The sequence below is a fragment of the Mesitornis unicolor genome, unplaced genomic scaffold (genome assembly GCF_000695765.1).
Source record: "Mesitornis unicolor isolate BGI_N332 unplaced genomic scaffold, ASM69576v1 scaffold2878, whole genome shotgun sequence".
Classification (NCBI taxonomy): domain Eukaryota; kingdom Metazoa; phylum Chordata; class Aves; order Mesitornithiformes; family Mesitornithidae; genus Mesitornis; species Mesitornis unicolor.
The window spans coordinates 30818-50337 of NW_010203670.1; the positions used below are offsets into that span (position 1 = coordinate 30818).

General features: G+C 40.1%; 1 protein-coding gene across 1 annotated transcript in view; it reads left to right on the forward strand.

The window, feature by feature from the left end:
* Nucleotides 1-19520, forward strand: part of SYNJ2 (synaptojanin 2) — a 56272-nt gene that overhangs the window by 20697 nt on the left and 16055 nt on the right. The window contains exons 5-16 of the mRNA XM_010190780.1: nt 913-974; nt 3571-3667; nt 6882-7054; nt 7461-7542; nt 7767-7916; nt 8014-8179; nt 9473-9664; nt 11787-11871; nt 13095-13235; nt 16063-16255; nt 18003-18161; nt 18381-18537. Of these exons, the coding sequence (XP_010189082.1) occupies nt 913-974; nt 3571-3667; nt 6882-7054; nt 7461-7542; nt 7767-7916; nt 8014-8179; nt 9473-9664; nt 11787-11871; nt 13095-13235; nt 16063-16255; nt 18003-18161; nt 18381-18537 (1657 nt within the window). The remainder of the gene's footprint in view (nt 1-912; nt 975-3570; nt 3668-6881; nt 7055-7460; nt 7543-7766; nt 7917-8013; nt 8180-9472; nt 9665-11786; nt 11872-13094; nt 13236-16062; nt 16256-18002; nt 18162-18380; nt 18538-19520) is intronic.

The window sequence follows — 19520 nt, forward strand, 5'->3', positions numbered from 1 at the left end:
AGCTGTATCCAGCACTGTTGTTTCATATGTTACGAAGCCGTAGAGTTTTTTTCCAAGTATTTCTGGCTAGTGGGTAGTTTAACAGAATTCTCAGCTTTTTAGTAGGGACACACTCTGCTTTTTTGCCTAGTCTGGATTAGATTATGTAGCTTTCATTTATGCTGGTGAATACTCATAACTTTTATTTCTTGGATGTGAGTGTGCTGGACTGGTGTTAGAGAGAATTGCAGAAACCAACCTCATGAAAAACAAAGGAAGATTATGAAGTACAGGAAACAATGCATGATTCTATAAATAATTAGCAATGTAGTTTTTGGAGAGAAAAGAAGCCCTTTGCATACTGTAATAACAGTAGCTAGCATTCAAAAGGAGCTTGAGGCTACTGCTGTTGACATGCAGATTAAAAGTCTTATTAGATTGATGGCAGAGGGTTTCATCCTTCATATTTTCAAAGGACTGTTCTGATCCTTTTTAGTTTCTGTAAATAATGAAAGAATGAAAGACCTCAGGACAGACAAGCCATGGAATTGGCATAACTGTAGCCTTTTCTGCCAAGGGAAGGGCAGGAAGATTGCTGGGCCCACAGCATATTTGTGTGAGGCAGTGTGGAATATTTGCTAGAGGAAGCTGGCGAAGGGATGTGATTTATTTGGCCATGAAAAGATGTGTAGGTATCCCTTTGCTTAATGATAATAGCATTTTCCCTTGTAATAGTAAATGTTGTTGTCTAATAAGAGCTGTGGCTTTTGTATTAAGGATTTTATGTGGGTGGGTGTGTGGAGTCTGTCAGAGGTATCTGGTGCTCTTAAAGAGATATTTTTCTTTGAAGGAAAAAGGGAGACATCTAGTGATTTAGGACTCTAGCAGTTTATGAAGTTATTTCTCTCATTTCCTTCTAATATTTTATTTTAGGTGGGTTCTCATCATCTAAGGCTTAACAGAGGTCTGGAAGCTAATGCTCCTGCCTTTGACAGGTAAGCTTCATTCCACTTCAGCACTAACAGCAGCCTGGCATTTAACCAGGATCCTGCAACTTTATGCCTTATTAGTAAATCCTGAAACAGGTGAAACATCTCTTAGATGATGAAGCCAATCCCCCAGGTGTTTTGGATTATTAGGTGGGTTTACTTAATTTATTAACTTATTTTTGTGCATTTTCCTTTCTGTTTTCAATGGTAATTGAATTAATTTGGTCTCCCGGTTTGCTTCTGTAAAAGCTAAGAACTGAGTGACATGCAAAAAGAAGGCCGGTGTAACCCTTTGTGAGCCAACAAATGTGAATTTACACTTCAGGTACACAGAACATGTGTTCTTTTTGGCTGTAACCCAAATAATTAAAAAGTAAACACTGCTTCCACTCCATTCTGGATTTGGTTTTCTCCTCATTGTTTTACTGCTATACAGAAATAACAGTGGCTTATTCTATGATTAGTATTGTATGATGCTATCATGCTGATGCTTTTCTCCTTTACCCGAAGACTGGCTTGTAAATATTTTTAAACCATTAAGTCTCCGCTTGTCAGCTGGAAATTGTAAAAAAAGCCATGTATTAGCTTGATTCCTTTGAATGTTTGACTATAAAGTGCTATCATTTAAAGGCAAACTCCCATGGATATCAGTGGGAACATTGCCTGAAAAGGACATGATGAATTTAGCCAGTGGGAAATTTTAAACTTGTGAGTGCCAGGTCATGTGATTAATTTCTGGTTTGGGTTGGTTTTGGCAAATCAGAGTTTACTGAATTCAAATGTCTTTGAGACTCACAGTCTTGTGGTCATCTGATGCCATGATAACTCGCCCTGCCAGTGTCCCTGAAGCTCCTGAAGCTTAGGGGTTTGCATTCCACAGCAGAGGTAGTTTATATAAGAAGAAAACAATAACTTATTCAGCATCCTCTTGTTCTGCTCTTCTTCTGATCCTGATGCAACTGATGAATAGCTTTTCTGTAGGAAACATGAACATGAGGATCAACTTGCAGTATTCCTTCTTTCCCTTGTGCACAGTCGAGCCTTAATTTAGATGAAGTTAGGGATCTCTTTGCTTACAGATCTGCATAAGACAATCCTTTGAAAATGGGCAAGGAATAAATGACTGCTTATATGGAAAAAGACGCTGAAACTTGATGACCTGCTACAACTTTTCTGAGAGTGTTAGAGTGGACTTAGCCTGTTAACCATCTGATTTAACCATCTGATAGGGTAACGTGTTGAGAAGGCACTGTGAGAAGCGAATGGTAATCTTGTTAGTGGATCTCTTTTGTCCTCTCTCCCCGAGAAATCCTCCGGGAGCTCTGCTTATAGACCTCAAGGTGACAGGAGCTTCAGCAGTTTTGTTGTAAGAAAGCAACGTTGGTGGAGAAGTAGGATCTCGATGCTGGGATCAGAGAGGTGCAAATGTATGAGAAGAGTTGGCATACAGAGAACTGATTGCAGAATCAGGAACATAAATAGCACCAGAAAATATATTTAGCCATGTTTCTTGAAAGCCATGCTGATTACTTTTTCTTTCTTTTCTCTGCTTCCATGGTTTTCTGTGTGGCTTATTTCTGGTTATAGGATTTAAAGGTACATGCCAGAAGATGTGTGCTTGCTGTTTTTTCTGACACTGTGCCATTGCATGTCGCTTTGCAGCATGTAATAGCTTTTCATTTATATGAGTGTTTATTTTATTTTTCCTGTCTATTTCTTTCCAGTTTCCTCTTAAGTACTACTGCAGTGTTGTTAGCACATGATGGAAGATGGCTTTAAGATGTAATTGTTTCTTGATGAGCCAACACAGCTCCTGTAGCACACGCATGCCAACTTGAAAAAAAATTATTGAGGTTGGAATGGGTTGCCTCTGCATCTGGCTAAAAGCTCTTGACTTGAGAGTCCCTGAATGTTAGGGTTTGAGAGGCTGGGAATATATGCCAAAAAATAGCGCTTTGTACTTGTCCTATTTTGTGTTTTTCCTGAAGAATCTGGGCCAGGTTACTTGGCTGAAAGGACCCTTGGTCTCTTCCAGTGCAGCAGTTCTTATGATTACTAACTAACCTTCCTGCTTAATTTAATTAAGTTGAGAGTGAATGTCTCAATGTTGTGGAAGCTCAGAAAGGTTTGAACCCTGTCACCTATGGCATATGTGTTTGTGCCTCTCTGGCCTTGGCACTGGCTGCTGCTGACTCTTTGTAGGCTCAGCTCTGCAAGGTGCTGGGCAATTCCTGTTGAAGCATAGTATGTTTTCCTCCCTCATTGTCTTTCCTATGTAGTTCCCAGGCTGACAGCCAAGAGGTGGGAGCATACAAAGAGCAATATCAAAGCTAACAGTGACATAAAGATCTGGGGCCTGTTTCCTAATATGCTTCTTTATTACAGTTCAGTACGTAATACTGTGTCCATCAATTGCGTACTTTCACCATTTGTACTATTTAATAACTGATTGCAAGGAAACTGAGGACTATGTCTGTAGCTGCTGTGGCTGAGACATTCTTCTGGATGGAGCAACCAGTGATCTGTATTTCTGTATTTTGAAAACATACAGGCAACATAACATGGTTTTGTTTAATACTTATTGTGATTACTTTTGCTGTAGGCATATGATGCTTCTGAAAGAGCAGTATGGAAAACAAGTGATTGTTAACCTGTTGGGAAGCAGAGGAGGGGAGGAGGTGCTCAACAGGGCTTTCAAGGTAAAAGGAAAGAATTTTTTTTTTTTTAACTGCTGATTTTCCCTGAGCCTCCATGTTCTTCTGTTTCCCTTCTGGCCCAGCAGGTGATGAATAGTACATTGTAAGAAATTATGTTATCTCTTTACTAAATGTTACATACTGAGAGCATGGTGCAGCAGTCTCATGGCTTAATTTCCAGCATTGTCTTCCTGCTTATTTCTTCACACATTTATGAACATTCTCTTTAACCAGACTTTTAAAAAAAAGCCCTAATTCTCCTAAGAGTAGTTCACACTTACAAAAATGAATCCGGTCAGCTTTGTCACAGTATGTAGTCACCTATGCAGTCAGGTGCCTCATGGGATTGCCAGAACTGCTTGGTTGGGGGCCAGGCCCTGACCCTGGCTCACTGAGCGCAAGCAAGCTGTCTTGCTCTGATTGTAATGGGAAATAGTTCTCTTGCACTGATTGTGATGGGAATTGGCTGGCTGAGCACCAGATGACAGATTTTCCTGGCCCTTAAATATCTCTAGGCACAGCTAATACCTGAAAACAAGGATGTCAAGCATTGTAGAATTAAAGGTGCACTGAGTTCTAGTGCAGTATTCTTTATGGCCAGGTTTTTAAAACGAATGTGTAGTTGAAGCCACAGACTGGCACTATGTGGGATTTGCAGCAGTGCAGTAGCTGCCTGAATCTGACTGGAGGTTGACAGAAATCTGCCTCCTAAGTGCCCGTTGCTTTAGAAATCCAACATGGATACTTTAGAGTGTCTCTTCCTAAGAATAATATGAAGAGTGGTTTAAGTACACACCTGTAATAAGTGTTAGGTATTTTTCATTGGTAAAGAATGATGCAATAGTTCTGAGTTCAAATGCTTACTGTGTGAAACTAAGCAAAATGAAAATTGTGTTAAATAATAGTTCCTGATTTGTTTCCCTTTCTGTTGAAACAATGTATTCAAGACAAGGAATGAAACTTTGACAATGAAAACTTTGACAGTTTTTCTGTATGGCCATTTCCTCCTCTTTTAAAAGAGCTGAGGAGGACTATCTGCTTCCCCAGTGGAAAGTGACATAGTGAATGTCTCTCCCTGTACAGAATATGGCCAAAGAACATGATTATGGCTAAAGCTTGTGAGGCAATGAGGAGGGTACAGAAGTGAAGTCTGGTCCTAGCTTCTGTTTTCAGCTTCTTACTGAATTTCTGCATGACACAGCTAAGCCTTTATAATCTCTTGATTTCTTGATCTTTAAAATAGTTCTTATAGTTTATTTTGTAAAAACATTGAAATTTAAGGGCAGGAGAAAATAACTTCTGAAATGCTTAAATAACTCATGAGGATACAAGTCTGACATTTCATGTCAATTTAATACTGATATTTTTATCAAACACTTGCATTCTTGAGGACCATGGTCTGGCCAGTATCATACAACCAGAATTTAAGTCAGAAACAGGGCGTCTCAAGAATAAAGACCTTGCATTTGTTCATTTAATTTAAGTAAAGACCTGTTTTGTTTAAATTGTGTAAACTTTATCCCTGATTTAAAAAAAAAATAAATAAATTATGAAAGCACTCTGTGAGCTGAAATAATTTAGACTGACAGCACTGGAAACCAAAGTTTTGTACCCATTCAGAACAACCGTCTCTTGATCTTTTGTGTTTTCATGAGTGGATGTTTGGAAAGAATACGTAATTAATTTTTACTTTGATTTTAAAGACCTTGAATTAAAAATAAAGTAATTCAGAGGGGTATGATCAGGAATGAAAACTTCTCATCTGTGATGAGTTTATTTGTTTCTCCATTTTCCTTTGCTTGTATTCCTTCCTCTTCTCCCAGCTCCGGCTGCAGTCTTAGTAATTCTTATCAGAGTCGGTTCAAAATATTCCTGTAATTACTGCTGCAGGGTTTCCTTGATCAAAATGTCACTGCTACCATTCATTTATGTAACACGAACAAATGAAAAATTATAAATTATCAGCTTACCTTCAGCTGTTACCAGCCCAAAAATCAGTACTGTTCCCAGTAATGCTGTTCCTTTCATAAGCATCCCCTATATCAGATGTAATTATGTTTACAGTAAAAGCAGTGCTGTAGTGTAGAGTTGCGAGTGCTCTGACAATGATTTGCACCGAGGCAGTGGGTAAATGTCATCCTCAAGTGCATTATTAGTGCCAGCAGCTGTAAAGGCAGGTTGAGATGCTGACAACACAAAAGCAGATACCAAGTGTTTTGGCTTTTGTAATAGTAGTGAAATATACTTTGCACATCTCTCTCCAAACACCATGCAACACCTTTAAATTTGTTTCTGGAGAGGAGGCTTAATGGCTTACTTGATACAATTGTACTGATTTAACTGCTGCATGTACACTTTTGATGTAACATCAGAATTGTTTTGCTCAGTTTTGTGTCACAATCTAAGTGGAGAAAGGCATCTGTCTCTTAAGATGAGAATGCCCAGGAGGGAAGGGAATAGACAAAGGCTTGTATAGGTAGAGTTAATATATTAGTTCTCAATGGCTGGCTTTGTCATGGAGAGCAGGATGTATTACTGTCGTATCTAATATTACAGATAACCTAATGAAATCTGTGGTGAATACAGAAATGCATGTGAGATCATGGAAATTGGAGATGAAATAATGAGCCTATTTGTACCTCTTGTTTCCTTTTTGTGGTTTACCACAAACATTTTATAATATGTTTCCTGAGTCATAATTTCTTTCTTACTTCCTCCCCAGTGACCCTCTACCTGGATTTAGGACCTTGTTTCCCCATGTCTCGGCACTTCAGGAATGATTAAAATATACACCCATGCACTGTTAAGCTCTTCCACCTTCAGCTGCTCTGGACACCCTTCCCACTTGGGTCTTGGTCCTCAGCCTGCCCAGAGCATCGCTGTTGCTGTTCACCCTCACGCACAGAGGTGCGAGCCCACTGCTGCAGGGCTGCCACTAGCCAAGGCACAGACAGCAGCAATTCCAATGTGTGGTTACAGCTTGACTTCTCCTACAGAAAAATTGGAGTCTAAGAATCCAGTTTTATTTTTTGAAAGAAAACAAATAGGGAACTTCAGCTGCTTTTTTCATGTCTGGCCTTCAAAATTCCCTAAGAACTTATCAATATTAAAAACGTGATGAACAGTCAAAGCTTAGTAAAGATAAAAGCATGCTGGTATCAATCCTTATGTTGTGGCTTAAGCAGGATTTTTTTTTGTTTATTCTCTATCTAAACAGAAACTGCTATGGGCCTCTTCTCACGCAGCAGACGTTCCCATGATAAACTTTGACTACCACCAATTTGCGAAAGGTGGAAAAACTGAGAAATTGGAAAATTTGCTGAGGCCTCAGCTGAAGTTGCACTGGGAAGACTTTGGTATCTTCACAAGGGGCGAGAATGTAAGTCCACGGTGAGTGTCCCTGCCCCTCTGTCCCAGCAAAGCCAGGCACCATCTGTCCTGGCCTTCCCAGGTTTTTTGCTGTGTTTGGATCATGAGAGTAAATGACCATCTTGAAATATAATTTAAAGACAAAGTGTAGTCTAGGTGCTAAATAGATTATTTGGCTTAACTGCATCTCCATTGTTTGGAACATGAAAAATTACCAGTGCATAGATTTGCTAATACAGTGTTGCAGGCATACTTAATTAATTAGAGATGTTAATGGAATACATTGTGCACAGTGTGCTTGCACCATCAAAATGTGGGTGGGTATATTCAGGCTGAACATTTGATGGCCTTTTTCAATCAATTGCTATTAGATGTTATTTTGAATTATACCTTTTTTCTTCCCTCTTCTTATGTTTGCTTACCAAAGCCTGCAGACAGGTACTTTTCGAATGAATTGTTTGGACTGCCTGGATCGTACTAATAGTGTACAGTCCTTCATTGCACTGGAGGTGAGTTTGACAGAGGACCTTTCATGGATGCCTGTGCTGCATATGTTGTCTGTTCCATGGGGAAGACAGGAAAGAGGGCATAAGCCTCAATTACACAAGTCTGTCCTGCCAGCTCTGTGACACAGAATGGTGCTGGCTGGAATACTTAAACTGAGGATAAAAAGCAAAAACGCATTTAAGAACAGTGTTGTTGTTGTTTTTTTCTCCTTCTGCACGTAATCCAGATCCTGCTTGCTCAATTAGAGAGCCTTGGGTTGAACTCTAAATCTATAATTGAGCGCTTTGTGGAATCCTACAAAGTGATGTGGAGTCTCAATGGTCATAATCTGAGCAGAGTATTTACTGGCAGTCGTGCTCTTGAGGGGAAGCACAAGGTAAAGAAAAATGGTAAAACTGTTTATTCACAAGTAAAGAAAGATGTCTGATTCACTCTTCAGTGTCACTTGCACTGATAATTCCTGTCTGATGTAGGTTGGGAAACTCAAGGATGGTGCCCGCTCTGTCTCTCGCACAATTCAGTCAAATTTCTTTGATGCAGTAAAGCAGGAAGCCATTGAGTTACTGCTCATGGGTGACTTCTTCAGTGAGGAATATGCAGACAAAGGCAAGATGCTTATGGACCACACTGCGCTGCTGGGTAAGGCCAGTGTAAATCCTTTGCTTTTGTTTTGTCTCTGTATTTAGCTGTCAGATATAAACAATTGCATCCTTTTGGAAAAAAAATCAATAAATAAGCTACTTTTGTACAAATCTGTTATTTAAGAGTCTGCTTTCAAGTGACTATAGCACAACTCTGTGTTTTAATTCCACTGTGCTTATTTCTCATATTTTGTTTTGGACCTCTGAGTATGTTTGTCAGCTGTTTGATGGTGATTGCCTCTGACAGTTTAGAGGAGTTGGACCAAAGGGAAATATTCAAGGGCTCTATTCCCAGTCTGGCCCTGTCTGGTTTTGTCTTGAGGACATCTCGAGCTCAGACTTCTTATCTCCTTATTTTTGGCCTCCAGTTTGCACATGCTTTTAGCCATTTTGATCCTTAAATTCATGTTTATGTTATGTTGGTTCGTTCCCTGCTTTACTTCAAGGCCCTGATAGTCCTCAACATAAATACATTTGTTTGTACCCATCTTGTGTAAACCAGCTTAGCTCTCTCTGAGAAGATACATGTGTGCAAAATATGAGATAATTGTACCCACAACAAGCAGTATCAGGTGGTCACTTTGCTCCAGAGAACTATTGGATTTTGATAGGATAGACTTCAACCATTCGGCGCCACTTCAATCCTGGGGCTATTCCTTGACGCAGACCACAAGGAAAATATAGTTAGCTTCTGTACGCCTGGCTGCCAATGCAAATCAGGCAGTTAAAGATTAAAGTTACCTCAGTTGCTCACACAAAAAAAGCACACTGCTAATTTTCTATACTTAAAAAAAATAAGTTAATATAGTTGTTTTCTGTGAGGAGTTCTGACCAGGCTAGAGAGCCATGACAGTGCTGGATTTGGATTTGTGTGAGACTCTGTGCTGCCCTCTGCCTTCCCTCTACACTTTAGACTTCTTAGGGCTTCAGTTTAAGTCATAACTTGTGACATGCCTGATCGCTGTAGGCTAAACTGGAAACATTAAGGGAAGAAAAAGAATTTGTTTGCTTATTACTTGAAGAAGTGCAGGAAAACGTATGCTGAAAGTGAGTGACTAGCCTGTCACAAGTTTTCGAAGGGTTTCTGGAAGAGAATTTGCTGACATCCACCTCAGTTATCTTGTAGTTATTGCCACTGCCGTTGGAGATATTCCTTAGCTTTTGTGGGTTTGCTGCTAGGATAATGTCATTATCTGATGCTGACTGTGTTGCTGCTGTCTGTGCGCTTTCTGTCCTTTTACAGCACCTTCTTCTTTTACACATCCTCTTTCTCTCTCCTGTCTTCCATTAGTAACTCCAAGTATTTTGAAGGCCATGTCAGAGCGTCAGTTTGAATTCACAAGCTTCAAGCGTATTCGTGTTGCCACGGGGACCTGGAATGTGAATGGTGGGAAGCAGTTTCGAAGCAACATCCTTGGTACCAGTGAGCTGACAGACTGGCTGCTGGATTCTCCCAAGCTCTCTGGAGTTTCTGAATTTCAGGGTAAGACTTGACAGTCAAGAAGCGTAAGCAATATTTGCTGGCATCTCCAGAGACGGTGAATTGGGGCACAAGATTTGACCAGCTGCTTCTTTCAAAGGCAGTGCATCTTGGAGGGCATTTTCTGTCAGTTCTTGGGGGTGTATTCAGCTCCGTAGAGATTTGTGCTGCCTCCCTGCAGCAGTGGAATGGTGTCTGAAGGACTCCTGACAGTCAGAGCAACTCCTGAGTCTGTACCATGTGGCTGTTTTGAACCTTCAGCAATTCAGAGGTCTCTTTCACACCATTGTAGGATGTACCTGCCTATTCTACATCCCATACTTCATTTCCTTCTTCCATATCTCTGCTCCTTGTTCTTCATTGTGAGCAGGAGCTACATGCTTAGGTGCCTCAAAATGTCTCCTTGGTCTTTATCTGGAGCTGGACATATTTGTACAATCTGGACTCTAACATTGTCTGAAAACATTACTATCGAAGCCTTCAGACAAAAAGGTTTATTTTGTTGAAGGTGATTTCTCTTTTTTTAGCAGTATAGAATGCTTTTGTGGTTGTGGCTTGCTTAAATTGGCTGCTTGATTTCTTATTTATAGAACAAGGTCAGGTATTGTAATTGATTTGCAGAGTTTATTAAGGAAAATGAAAATGAATGTTCTGTCATTTAAAAATTGAGTGGTTGCAAAACTATGGCAAAACCTGTGCTTTCGTGTTACTGTGAAACATTTAGCTTCCTGCAGGCATCACAGGGATGTGACGCACAGGATGACTCTGTGCCTAACCTTGAAGCTCAGCAATTCATTCCTCAAATCCATGGCCATTCATAGGAATTGTCTTCTTTGAATCTTTAGTGCTTGAGTGCATGGATGTCATGAAGTGCAGAGCACTGTACTCCAGCAGCTTAGGTGGGTGATTGGTCCAGTCTGTTTCAGAAACAGTTTAGATCTGTTAGCACATGACTGTGCCTATGATATTAAAGTATACTGAGAGCTTGTCATGTGCTAGCCTTGCCAGGGCTTCCCCTGGAAGAACCACAGGAGCAGGACTCCATGGTACCTTAATGTGATAGGTCTAAGCAGATTCTGGAAGAGAGCTAAGTTACATGAATGGGCAGAGCTAGGGTATGACCACACAAATGTCTGTGTTTGTGGTAATGTCAGTGCAGTGCCTACACAAATGGGTAAAAAGATGAATGTCTGAAATTGTTAATGGGAAATACCCATGTGGCAGTGCTTGTCATGTTAAGCCAGTAAAGGAGGCTAGCTGTTGTGTGCTAGTGTCACCCTTATGTCTACGGAGTTGCTGCATATTTTACTTTTCTTTCCATTCTTATTTTCCGAGGCTGATTTAGATTCCTATGATTGTCTGCTATTAGGCCTTCATGTTGAATTAAGTTACTGTTACCATGGCCAGATGACAGTTTAAAAAAAAATCCCTTTAGGGAATGGCCAGACTTGATGGATCAACAGATATGCTTCATGCTATTATATGAGAGCATTTGATCTTTGGTGTTTTGTCAGGGTAGTATCCCCAGGGCTGGGCCAGGGAAGGGAGAGGGTCACTGTGCTCTAGAGTGACCTAGCCTAACCTTAAGTATGTGTGATCTACGAAGGACTCGGAGGACCGAAGAGAAGAAGAAGCTTCAAAGGCTTCCTTAAACTAGGAGAAAAATTTACTAAAGGCATTGAGATGGAAGTGACATACTGGTGTGTGGACAGTAGGTTCTGTTACATAGGAATCAGTGTTGAAAAGGAAAAGCGTGTTGGGTAAAATGACAAGTAGGGGAAAGATGGTGGGTAGTGAGATGTGGCTTTAGTGATGAGTGGGGTGAGGGAGCGAGAACACTGAATGTTTCCCATCTTAACATTGCTACAATGTAATGCTCTGTTCTGGACTGCTTCCTGCAAGAGAGATGGAGACCAACTGGTGGGAGAAAATCAGGAAAAAATTTCAGAGGAACTGCAGGGGTTGTTTTATGAGATTAGATTAAAGGAGCTATGAATATGTATAACTTGGCAAGAGATACACAAGATGGAACTACAGGAATAATCTCTGACAGAAATCTAAAAGAAATCCTTAGAAGAAACAATGAAATAGTAACTCTTGTATGACTTTTCCCACTTGCCAACAGATGATGAGAACTGCCCTCCTGACATATTTGCAGTGGGATTTGAAGAGATGGTTGAATTAAGTGCAGGGAATATTGTGAATGCCAGGTAGGTACAAAATCCCCAAAAGAACAAAAGAAGCCCCAACCCACAACTCAAAACAAATGAACAAAAAACACAATCCAAAAAGAGCACCCGCTCCTCCAAAGAAACCAGCCAAACAAAAGCCTCCAGAGGTGGGTTGTGGGTTTTTTTATGGTCAGATGTGTGGAATACTTCCTTCCAAGTCTATTGCTTGTAATCATAGGTGGAAATATGTTTGCCATTAACAAATAGCACTGGGGTGGTGTTGGAAGTGCTCTTCCCATGTGAACTTTTGTACAGTAGAATGTGCTGTGTTTTCTAAGTTTCTTAAGTCTTTATGTTGGCAGAGAAGAATTTTGATGGTTGACATTGCTTTAATGCTTGTCCTTAAACCTCTGATGCTGGAAAAATGTGTTCAGTAACTACAAACATAATTGGCATTCGTGTGGGAATTCTAAAATGAATAAAATTTCTCTGTGGCAAATTATATTTGTGAAAATTATGGCTAGAGAAGGAGTTAAAGTCCAAGCCAGAACTTGGCATGTCAGCATGCACAGTAGACTGTTGTGTATACTGGTCCTTTTGTATCTGAAGATAATGTTTCCAGTGCTCATCCATCAGGCTGACCAGTTAGCTGTCTGTTTGAGGAATGATAATGAACAGCAGTGCTTAACGTGGCTGCTGGGCTGGCAGTGTATCTGCATCTATCAGTTGACTTAGGAGTTAAGAAAAAGCTAGGTCTGCAGAAGCCAAGGTATGCACACCCACCCACAAACCTTCAGCTGAGAACAGCCAGCAGCTGTGGGAAGCCAGTCATCTCCCAGTCAGGGAAGATCCAGAGAAGATCTCTTCACTGTGAGCACAAGAAATCACACAAGTCATGAGACTGACATGGATTTTTGTTTCTATGGTTATGTTTACTACAGTCAGCTTCCTATTATCCCCAGAGAATGGGGGTAGCAAACATCATGTGACTATGGATCCTACTAAGCATAGTAGACAAAATCCCTCACGCCCAGAAGCAGGATAAGTGTATTTGCGTGCTGTGTCTGGGCTCGCTGACCCTGTTATAACTCTGAGCTGGCTCATAAGGAGCTCTTACCTGTCTTTGCCATGCATCCTACAGCACTTCCAATTCTACAGCCTAATGGGAAATCTGTAAACCTTAACACACGGTTAATCTGCTGATTTTATTGACTGTATGTAGTTTGTTTTGATTCCATTAAATGATTTTATGTTTGTTCCAGTACAACAAATAGAAAAATGTGGGGAGAGCAGCTTCAAAAAGCCATTTCCAGGACTCATCGCTACATTCAGCTGACATCAGCACAGCTTGTTGGTGTTTGTCTTTTCATCTTTGTACGACCGTATCATGTCCCCTTCATCAGGTAAAAAACAAAAAGAAGCAAAAAAAACCCCTCTCCCAACCTGTATCTTCAGTAGCATCTGCTGTTGGAGTGTGGCCAGAGAGGGTGGGAGTGATTTTTCAGCTTGGTGGGAGTCATGCAAACTTGGATTCCAGTCTCTGCACAGTGTGGGAGATGTTTCCAGGCAGCAGTAGTCTGGAGTCCATCCTCCAGGGTAGCACAAGGGCCAGGCTGCCCCAATATCCTCCTTCAGTTCAGCTGAGAATTCAGCCAGGCATGCTCCAGGTAGGCAGTCAGGGTGTAGCACCTTGTTTGAGTGCTGCCTTTCTGGAAAAGGAATGACCTGAGCTAGTAAGTCCAAGAGTGTTTGGAGTGAAGTGAAGGTAAGTGGTTCCTGAAGGGCAGGTTTTACTTTTTAACCCTCTCCTTAGTGTTTCCATATGGAAACAGGGCTGGCTCCTGGCTTGAAAAGAATGGTGGAAAAGGTGGAAATGGGGATAGGGGAAAGGGAGCTAATTTTGCCCCTTGACATTTTATAGAATTGAGAGCTATAAGGGCCCATTAAGTGTCTCTCCCAGAGGTCATTAAAACCAGAACTATGTGCCTGATCAGGAGAGTGTGGAGCTGTGTGTCCTCAGTGTACTAGTACTGATAGGCTTGGAGACTGACCAAACTTCTCTTCCCCTAGGAGAATACGAAGCCACGGGGATATCTGCATTAAAATGTATTTGCTGTAGGCAAGAATTATGCATGCTAAGTGTAAATGGTAGGAAATAATAATTAGTCAAAACTATATTTGGATATCTGTCTGACCTTAAAGTCTAGAGTGATCCAAACAGTGCCCTCTGCTCCATGTTATGGACACTGGCCACTGCATTTTGTGATCAAAATATCAAAAGTTGCCTCTTTCTTCCCTCTGATCTCAGATCTACTGAGAAGATCAGTGCAGAGCTTGTGCAACGTAAAGTGCTGTAAGCTAGGCACAGTAGTGCAATCCAGGTAATCCTCGTGGTCGTGGATTGCTGCCTTCGCAGTAATCTTTCTTCAACATGATTTTTTAAAATTACGTATTTTGCTCGTATGAAGCACTCCAGCGGAGAAGTGTTTCTGTCAGTTCTTTTTACGTTTCACCTGGCTTCTAAGAAATTTGAGTGATCCAGCAGGAGGCTTATGGTTTAAATGGAAATCAGAAGCAAAGCAACACAGTGGCTCTGTTGCAGCTGTCAAACTGCCAGGAATTGGATGTAGCCCTTGGAAACCCAAGAGAAAAAGGGAAGGGTTTGATTTTAGTGACCAGGTTTCATCATTTAATGCTTATGTGCTGCTATGTGTTATGTGAGCATAATCAAACCTAACCTGTATGCTTGTGTAGATTTTTCCTTGTCTAGAAAAAGAAAACAAAAATGATCAGAAGCGCAAAAAAAGGCTTTTGTGTTTACAGAGATTGAAGAGATTAATGCAGAAATTGGAGAACAGAGAAATAAAATGAGAGAACAGCTGAAGCTTATATAGCAGTGACAGGATCGATGAAATAAAAGCAGTTGAGTGCACATTGGGTTATCTCAACATAACCTTTGCCATGAGTGGAAATCAGATAGATCTGACAGCAGTCAGCAGTTGAGTGGGCAGGCAGCAGGAAGGGAGAACTCCTTTGAGTGAAGACTGAACACGTGCTTCTTCCGAAGTGCTTAAAACCTATCTTTTCATAGGAAGCATTGATGGTCCACCGTTGCTGCCCTTAGGGTGTCTTTGGGTGACTTTTTTGCAGTCAGGAAGAGAGATTATAATGAAGAGGGAGAAAAAAGACAGAAAAGATGGGTTTGAGGAAGAGAGAAGAAAATGACGGGGGGGGAAGGGGGAAAGAGAGACTGTAACATCTTGTGTTATTCAGAACATAAATGTCTGACAATAACTCCAATAAAACTTAGTGGTTTTCACCTGCCCCTTGCTTAAAGCCAGTAATATTCTAGTCCAAATCTGCATGATTTTTATCTGGAAAGTAAAATTTTCTCACTGGGAAGGACATGGATGGTGCTGGGGTCAGTTACTACAGTGATCTCATCATTTACATATCTGATCAGACAGGCATGCTTTATTGTGGAGTAGACTGGCTATCTGGGAGAAATTATCCTGCGAGCAGGTGGTCTGCTTTGCCAAGTCATCTTTCTGTAGTAAAGTGTACACTAATCGTGACATTGAAATACTATGTAATTAACAACGTGGAGGCTCTAAGCAATTTGTCATCAGTACAGAACTCATCTTAGGTGTTAGGTATAAATAGTTGTATCCTGTAATCACTGATTTTATTGCATGTGATTTAACAAATTATGGGTTATGATCTCTTGCTCTTTAATTGACTGAAAAATCCAGCATCAACTGTGAAGTTGGGTTTCAACACATAGTAACACTCATTAAATTGTTAACTGTCTGAAAAGCAGATTCCCATATGTTCAAAAGTAAAAGAAAACGTAATAGTAAATTTTTTTATTGTCGTGATTTTAAAGATCACAGTAGAGGTAAATTTGAAAAGTATGTTCTGTAAAAATTCTCAGTATGCCAGAAGCAAGTCCCTTCCAAGCAGTACAGCAAGACAAGAAGAGGAGGAAATTACTTTCAAATAGTTTTATTTCCATAGTATTGTATTATACTTAATTTGAAACGTAAGTATATGAACATCATCAAGCAACTTTGCAGCCTAAAAGATGGTGCCTAAAAGCAGCAAGCTTTCTGGGTGGGAGAAAACTGCATTGTAAAGTGGCTTTTCCCTTATGTTGCTGTCAAAGTTAATTGAATGATTGACCCTGCAGCCCTTTAATCTTTTTTTCTTTCTATTTGTTTTTAAATACAGGGATGTCGCAATAGACACTGTGAAGACAGGAATGGGAGGAAAAGCTGGAAATAAGGGGGCAGTGAGCATTCGTTTTCAGTTCTATAGTACCAGTTTCTGCTTTATATGCAGTCACTTAACTGCTGGGCAGACTCAGGTGAAAGAGAGAAATGAAGATTATAAAGAAATCACACAGAAACTCAGCTTCCCAATGGTAAGTGTATAGGTGTATGTATACTAAAAACATTGGAGATAAAGGCTGTATCTTTGCATTATGAAAGCTGGTCTCAGGGTGTCTTTGATGACAGGTCATTAAAGAAGTCATCTCAGTGCCATGGAGAATGGGCATAAAAGAAAATGGTAAAGAAAACATTTTTAAAAAAAACGAAAATAAACCAAAAAGCAGCATGTTTCACAGTGAACTAGATACGACCCAGTATAGCACTTGCTTTACAGAGGTTCTACACCTTACCAAAAAATATAGTTGCTGCAGTGCTTGAAAACTCCTCGCCTTTGAACAGTTTTCAAGTTGATCTTTCAGAACGGTGCAACATCACTGACAAATCTGTAAAGCTTCATGGATAAGATCTAGGTGACTTCTGGAGAGCTGGAGAGCATGGTATTGATGGTTCTTTTTAGCACCAGTTAGTATGGGGTCCTAAAAGACCATCTGTGCCGCTCAGTACATCAGTGCTTTAGCTTCTCCTGCTTGGGTATGATATATCAGCTCTTGGTCACTGATACGGTACTTTCTCTTCCCTTCATTTTGTCCTCATGAATGTGTCCCTGTCAAGGAACTGCTGGTATTTCTCAGAGTTTGGCAAGTAGGCACTGTTGGTCTGTATGAATAACTGTTCCCCTAAATGGTGTCAAATCAATCACCCTAGTGTTTTATTTCACACTTCTCTCCACAGGTCAGCAGATAACCCATGGGATTTGGTAGCAGTGCTTCTTTGCTTCCCTTAATGTTGGTTGCTTTAATTTCCACAATGCTTTCTTTCTCAGACCTCTCTGGAGAGGTCCTAAACGAGGGAGGGAATGGACCACTTTGTGTATTCTGGTCAGTCAGCAAAAAATGGCATTTAGGTTGCAGAGCACAAAATTTTAACTCCTTGTTGTTTGCAGGGTTTAGAGGCTTGGCACAATGTAGCATATCAATCAGTTGTTCTATATGAGAATTAATACTGACAGTCTGAACGTCCTGCATAGAATATCTGATCCAAATGGCCATAAAGTTGTGCTTATGGTAGTTTTTCCTTCTAATACCTCATTAACTATTTTCTGTCCTTTATATTTACAATAGCTAAATATACCTTGTGTGTATAATGCATATAAAGAGTGCCCTCTAGTGCTATGACAGCCACAGCTCTGAAGCATTTACTTTATGAATCTCTGGGTTTTAGATGCTTATATGTTACCTGAAAAAAAAAGAAAAAGACTGGCCAGAGAATAGGATGTTCAACTTAAAATTGGAGTGAATTTTCGTTGACATTTTATTTCAGTACATTTACAAAACTATGTTGTGCACATAAGATCAAATTTGGAGCTTATTATTACTCCGGACCTGTGTTGCTGAACGTGCCTTGGTACCAGAAGCACATTTTGTGTTATGTTTAGAATATGTGAATATGTGTGTGTGAAATGTGTTAGGGAAACAAACACTGTTTTTAATATTCATGATAGCCAAATTGTGAATACAAAGCTGGGGTCCCAGCTTAGACATACCTTCAGGAAACAGGGGTCAAAGTCTGTCACTCTTGTTTACAAAGCTTAGCTCAGCAGGATGCAAAAGGCAGTGAAGGAACCATTCCATTTTAGCACAAAATGGATTTTAAGAAATAGAATGTGGTAAGTCCATTATTTAGTAATTCAGAGAGACTGAGTTGTACATTTCAGTGCATTTAAAAGGTGATTTCGTGAATGTGATTTGACATTAAGAGTATTCTGTACCTCTAAACTAGGGGCGGAGCGTGTTCTCACATGACTATGTCTTCTGGTGTGGTGATTTTAACTATCGCATTGATCTAACATATGAAGAAGTCTTCTATTTTCTCAAACGTCAAGATTGGAAGACACTTCTGGAATTTGATCAACTACAACAGCAAAAATCCAGTGGAAAAGTAAGGCAGTGGGTTTTGTTTTCCTGAATACCTGCATGTTGGCTTGGTCTAATTCCTTGAGAGAGTGAAAAAGTTGCATTTTCAGACCCTTGTTTGTAGTACATGAATGTAGTAATTTGTTTAAAAATCAAAATGTTTTGTGTTTGCAAGAAAGTTGATATGTCTCAATGGCGCTTACCTCATCTGTAACTTAATCAGAGATGGTATTTCTTTTCATAGATTTTTAAAGACTTCCATGAAGGGACTATTAATTTTGGACCAACATATAAATATGATGTTGGCTCAGAGGCTTACGATACAAGTGATAAGTGCAGAACCCCAGCTTGGACTGACAGAGTGCTTTGGTGGAGAAAGAAACTGCCTTTTGAAAAAACAGGTCTGTAGAATCTTTTATCTTCCTTTATCCAAATATAGTTTTAGGTTTCATCCATAGCCCACATAAGGGGATTTAATTTAGTGAATGGTGAGGATGGGAATTAGTGAGTTCTGGGCTGAGAGCTGTCTTTAAGAGTGTCCCATAGGCTTAGCCAAATTGCGGCGGCTTTACTCAAGCAGATGTTCTTTCAGCTTCACTGGAATAACTTGCAGAGACAGAGAGCACCCTTTCTTCTTGAATGTGTGAGCAAAGGCTTCACGCTGCAGATTGAGAAGGTGCTAGGAGCTCACTGAGGAACTGAAAACAATCCAGCTGTGGCAATCTCGAAATTACTCTGTTGCTCTTCAACAGAACCATTAGTCCACATAAAGTTCCCCTGTTAGAATGCCTAGATGGTTATGACTGTTGTCCTCAGTAAGTGTATAAGCACTTCTCTGTAGTTTCTTCTGCCTTGGTAAATCTTAGGAATATTTCTGCTGGTTTCTGGAATTGAGGGAGTTTTCATTAGTCCTTATAAAGTACTTTGAGGTCATGAGTGGCCAGCACAACAGAAGGGCTGTTTTCACTTGTTAATCAAAAGTTACGATAACAAAATAAAATTTATTTCTTTGCATATCCATGGACAGTTTTCATAATCATTCTCTCAGTCTGCAGGTACAGCTATTTCCCAACGTTTATAAAATCTGAACAAATGTGTATTAAAAGTGTAATCACTGGAGAAGTAGCTTGGTTTGTGCTCATGGATGTGATTTTTCACGTGCCTGGAAACTATTGCTTGGAATGCAAGTCATACCCTGAGTACACTAAGTGTTAAAACTAGAAAGCAAAACTGGGGCAATCAGAAAGTACATGTCAATGTGATACAGTTACTCACTCTTAGTTAAAAAAGGAAAAATAAAGTAAAAGCTTAAACCATTAATAGAGATGTAATCTGCAAAGAAAGAACTGTATGACATAAAAAGGAAGTTAAAAATGCCCCCTTG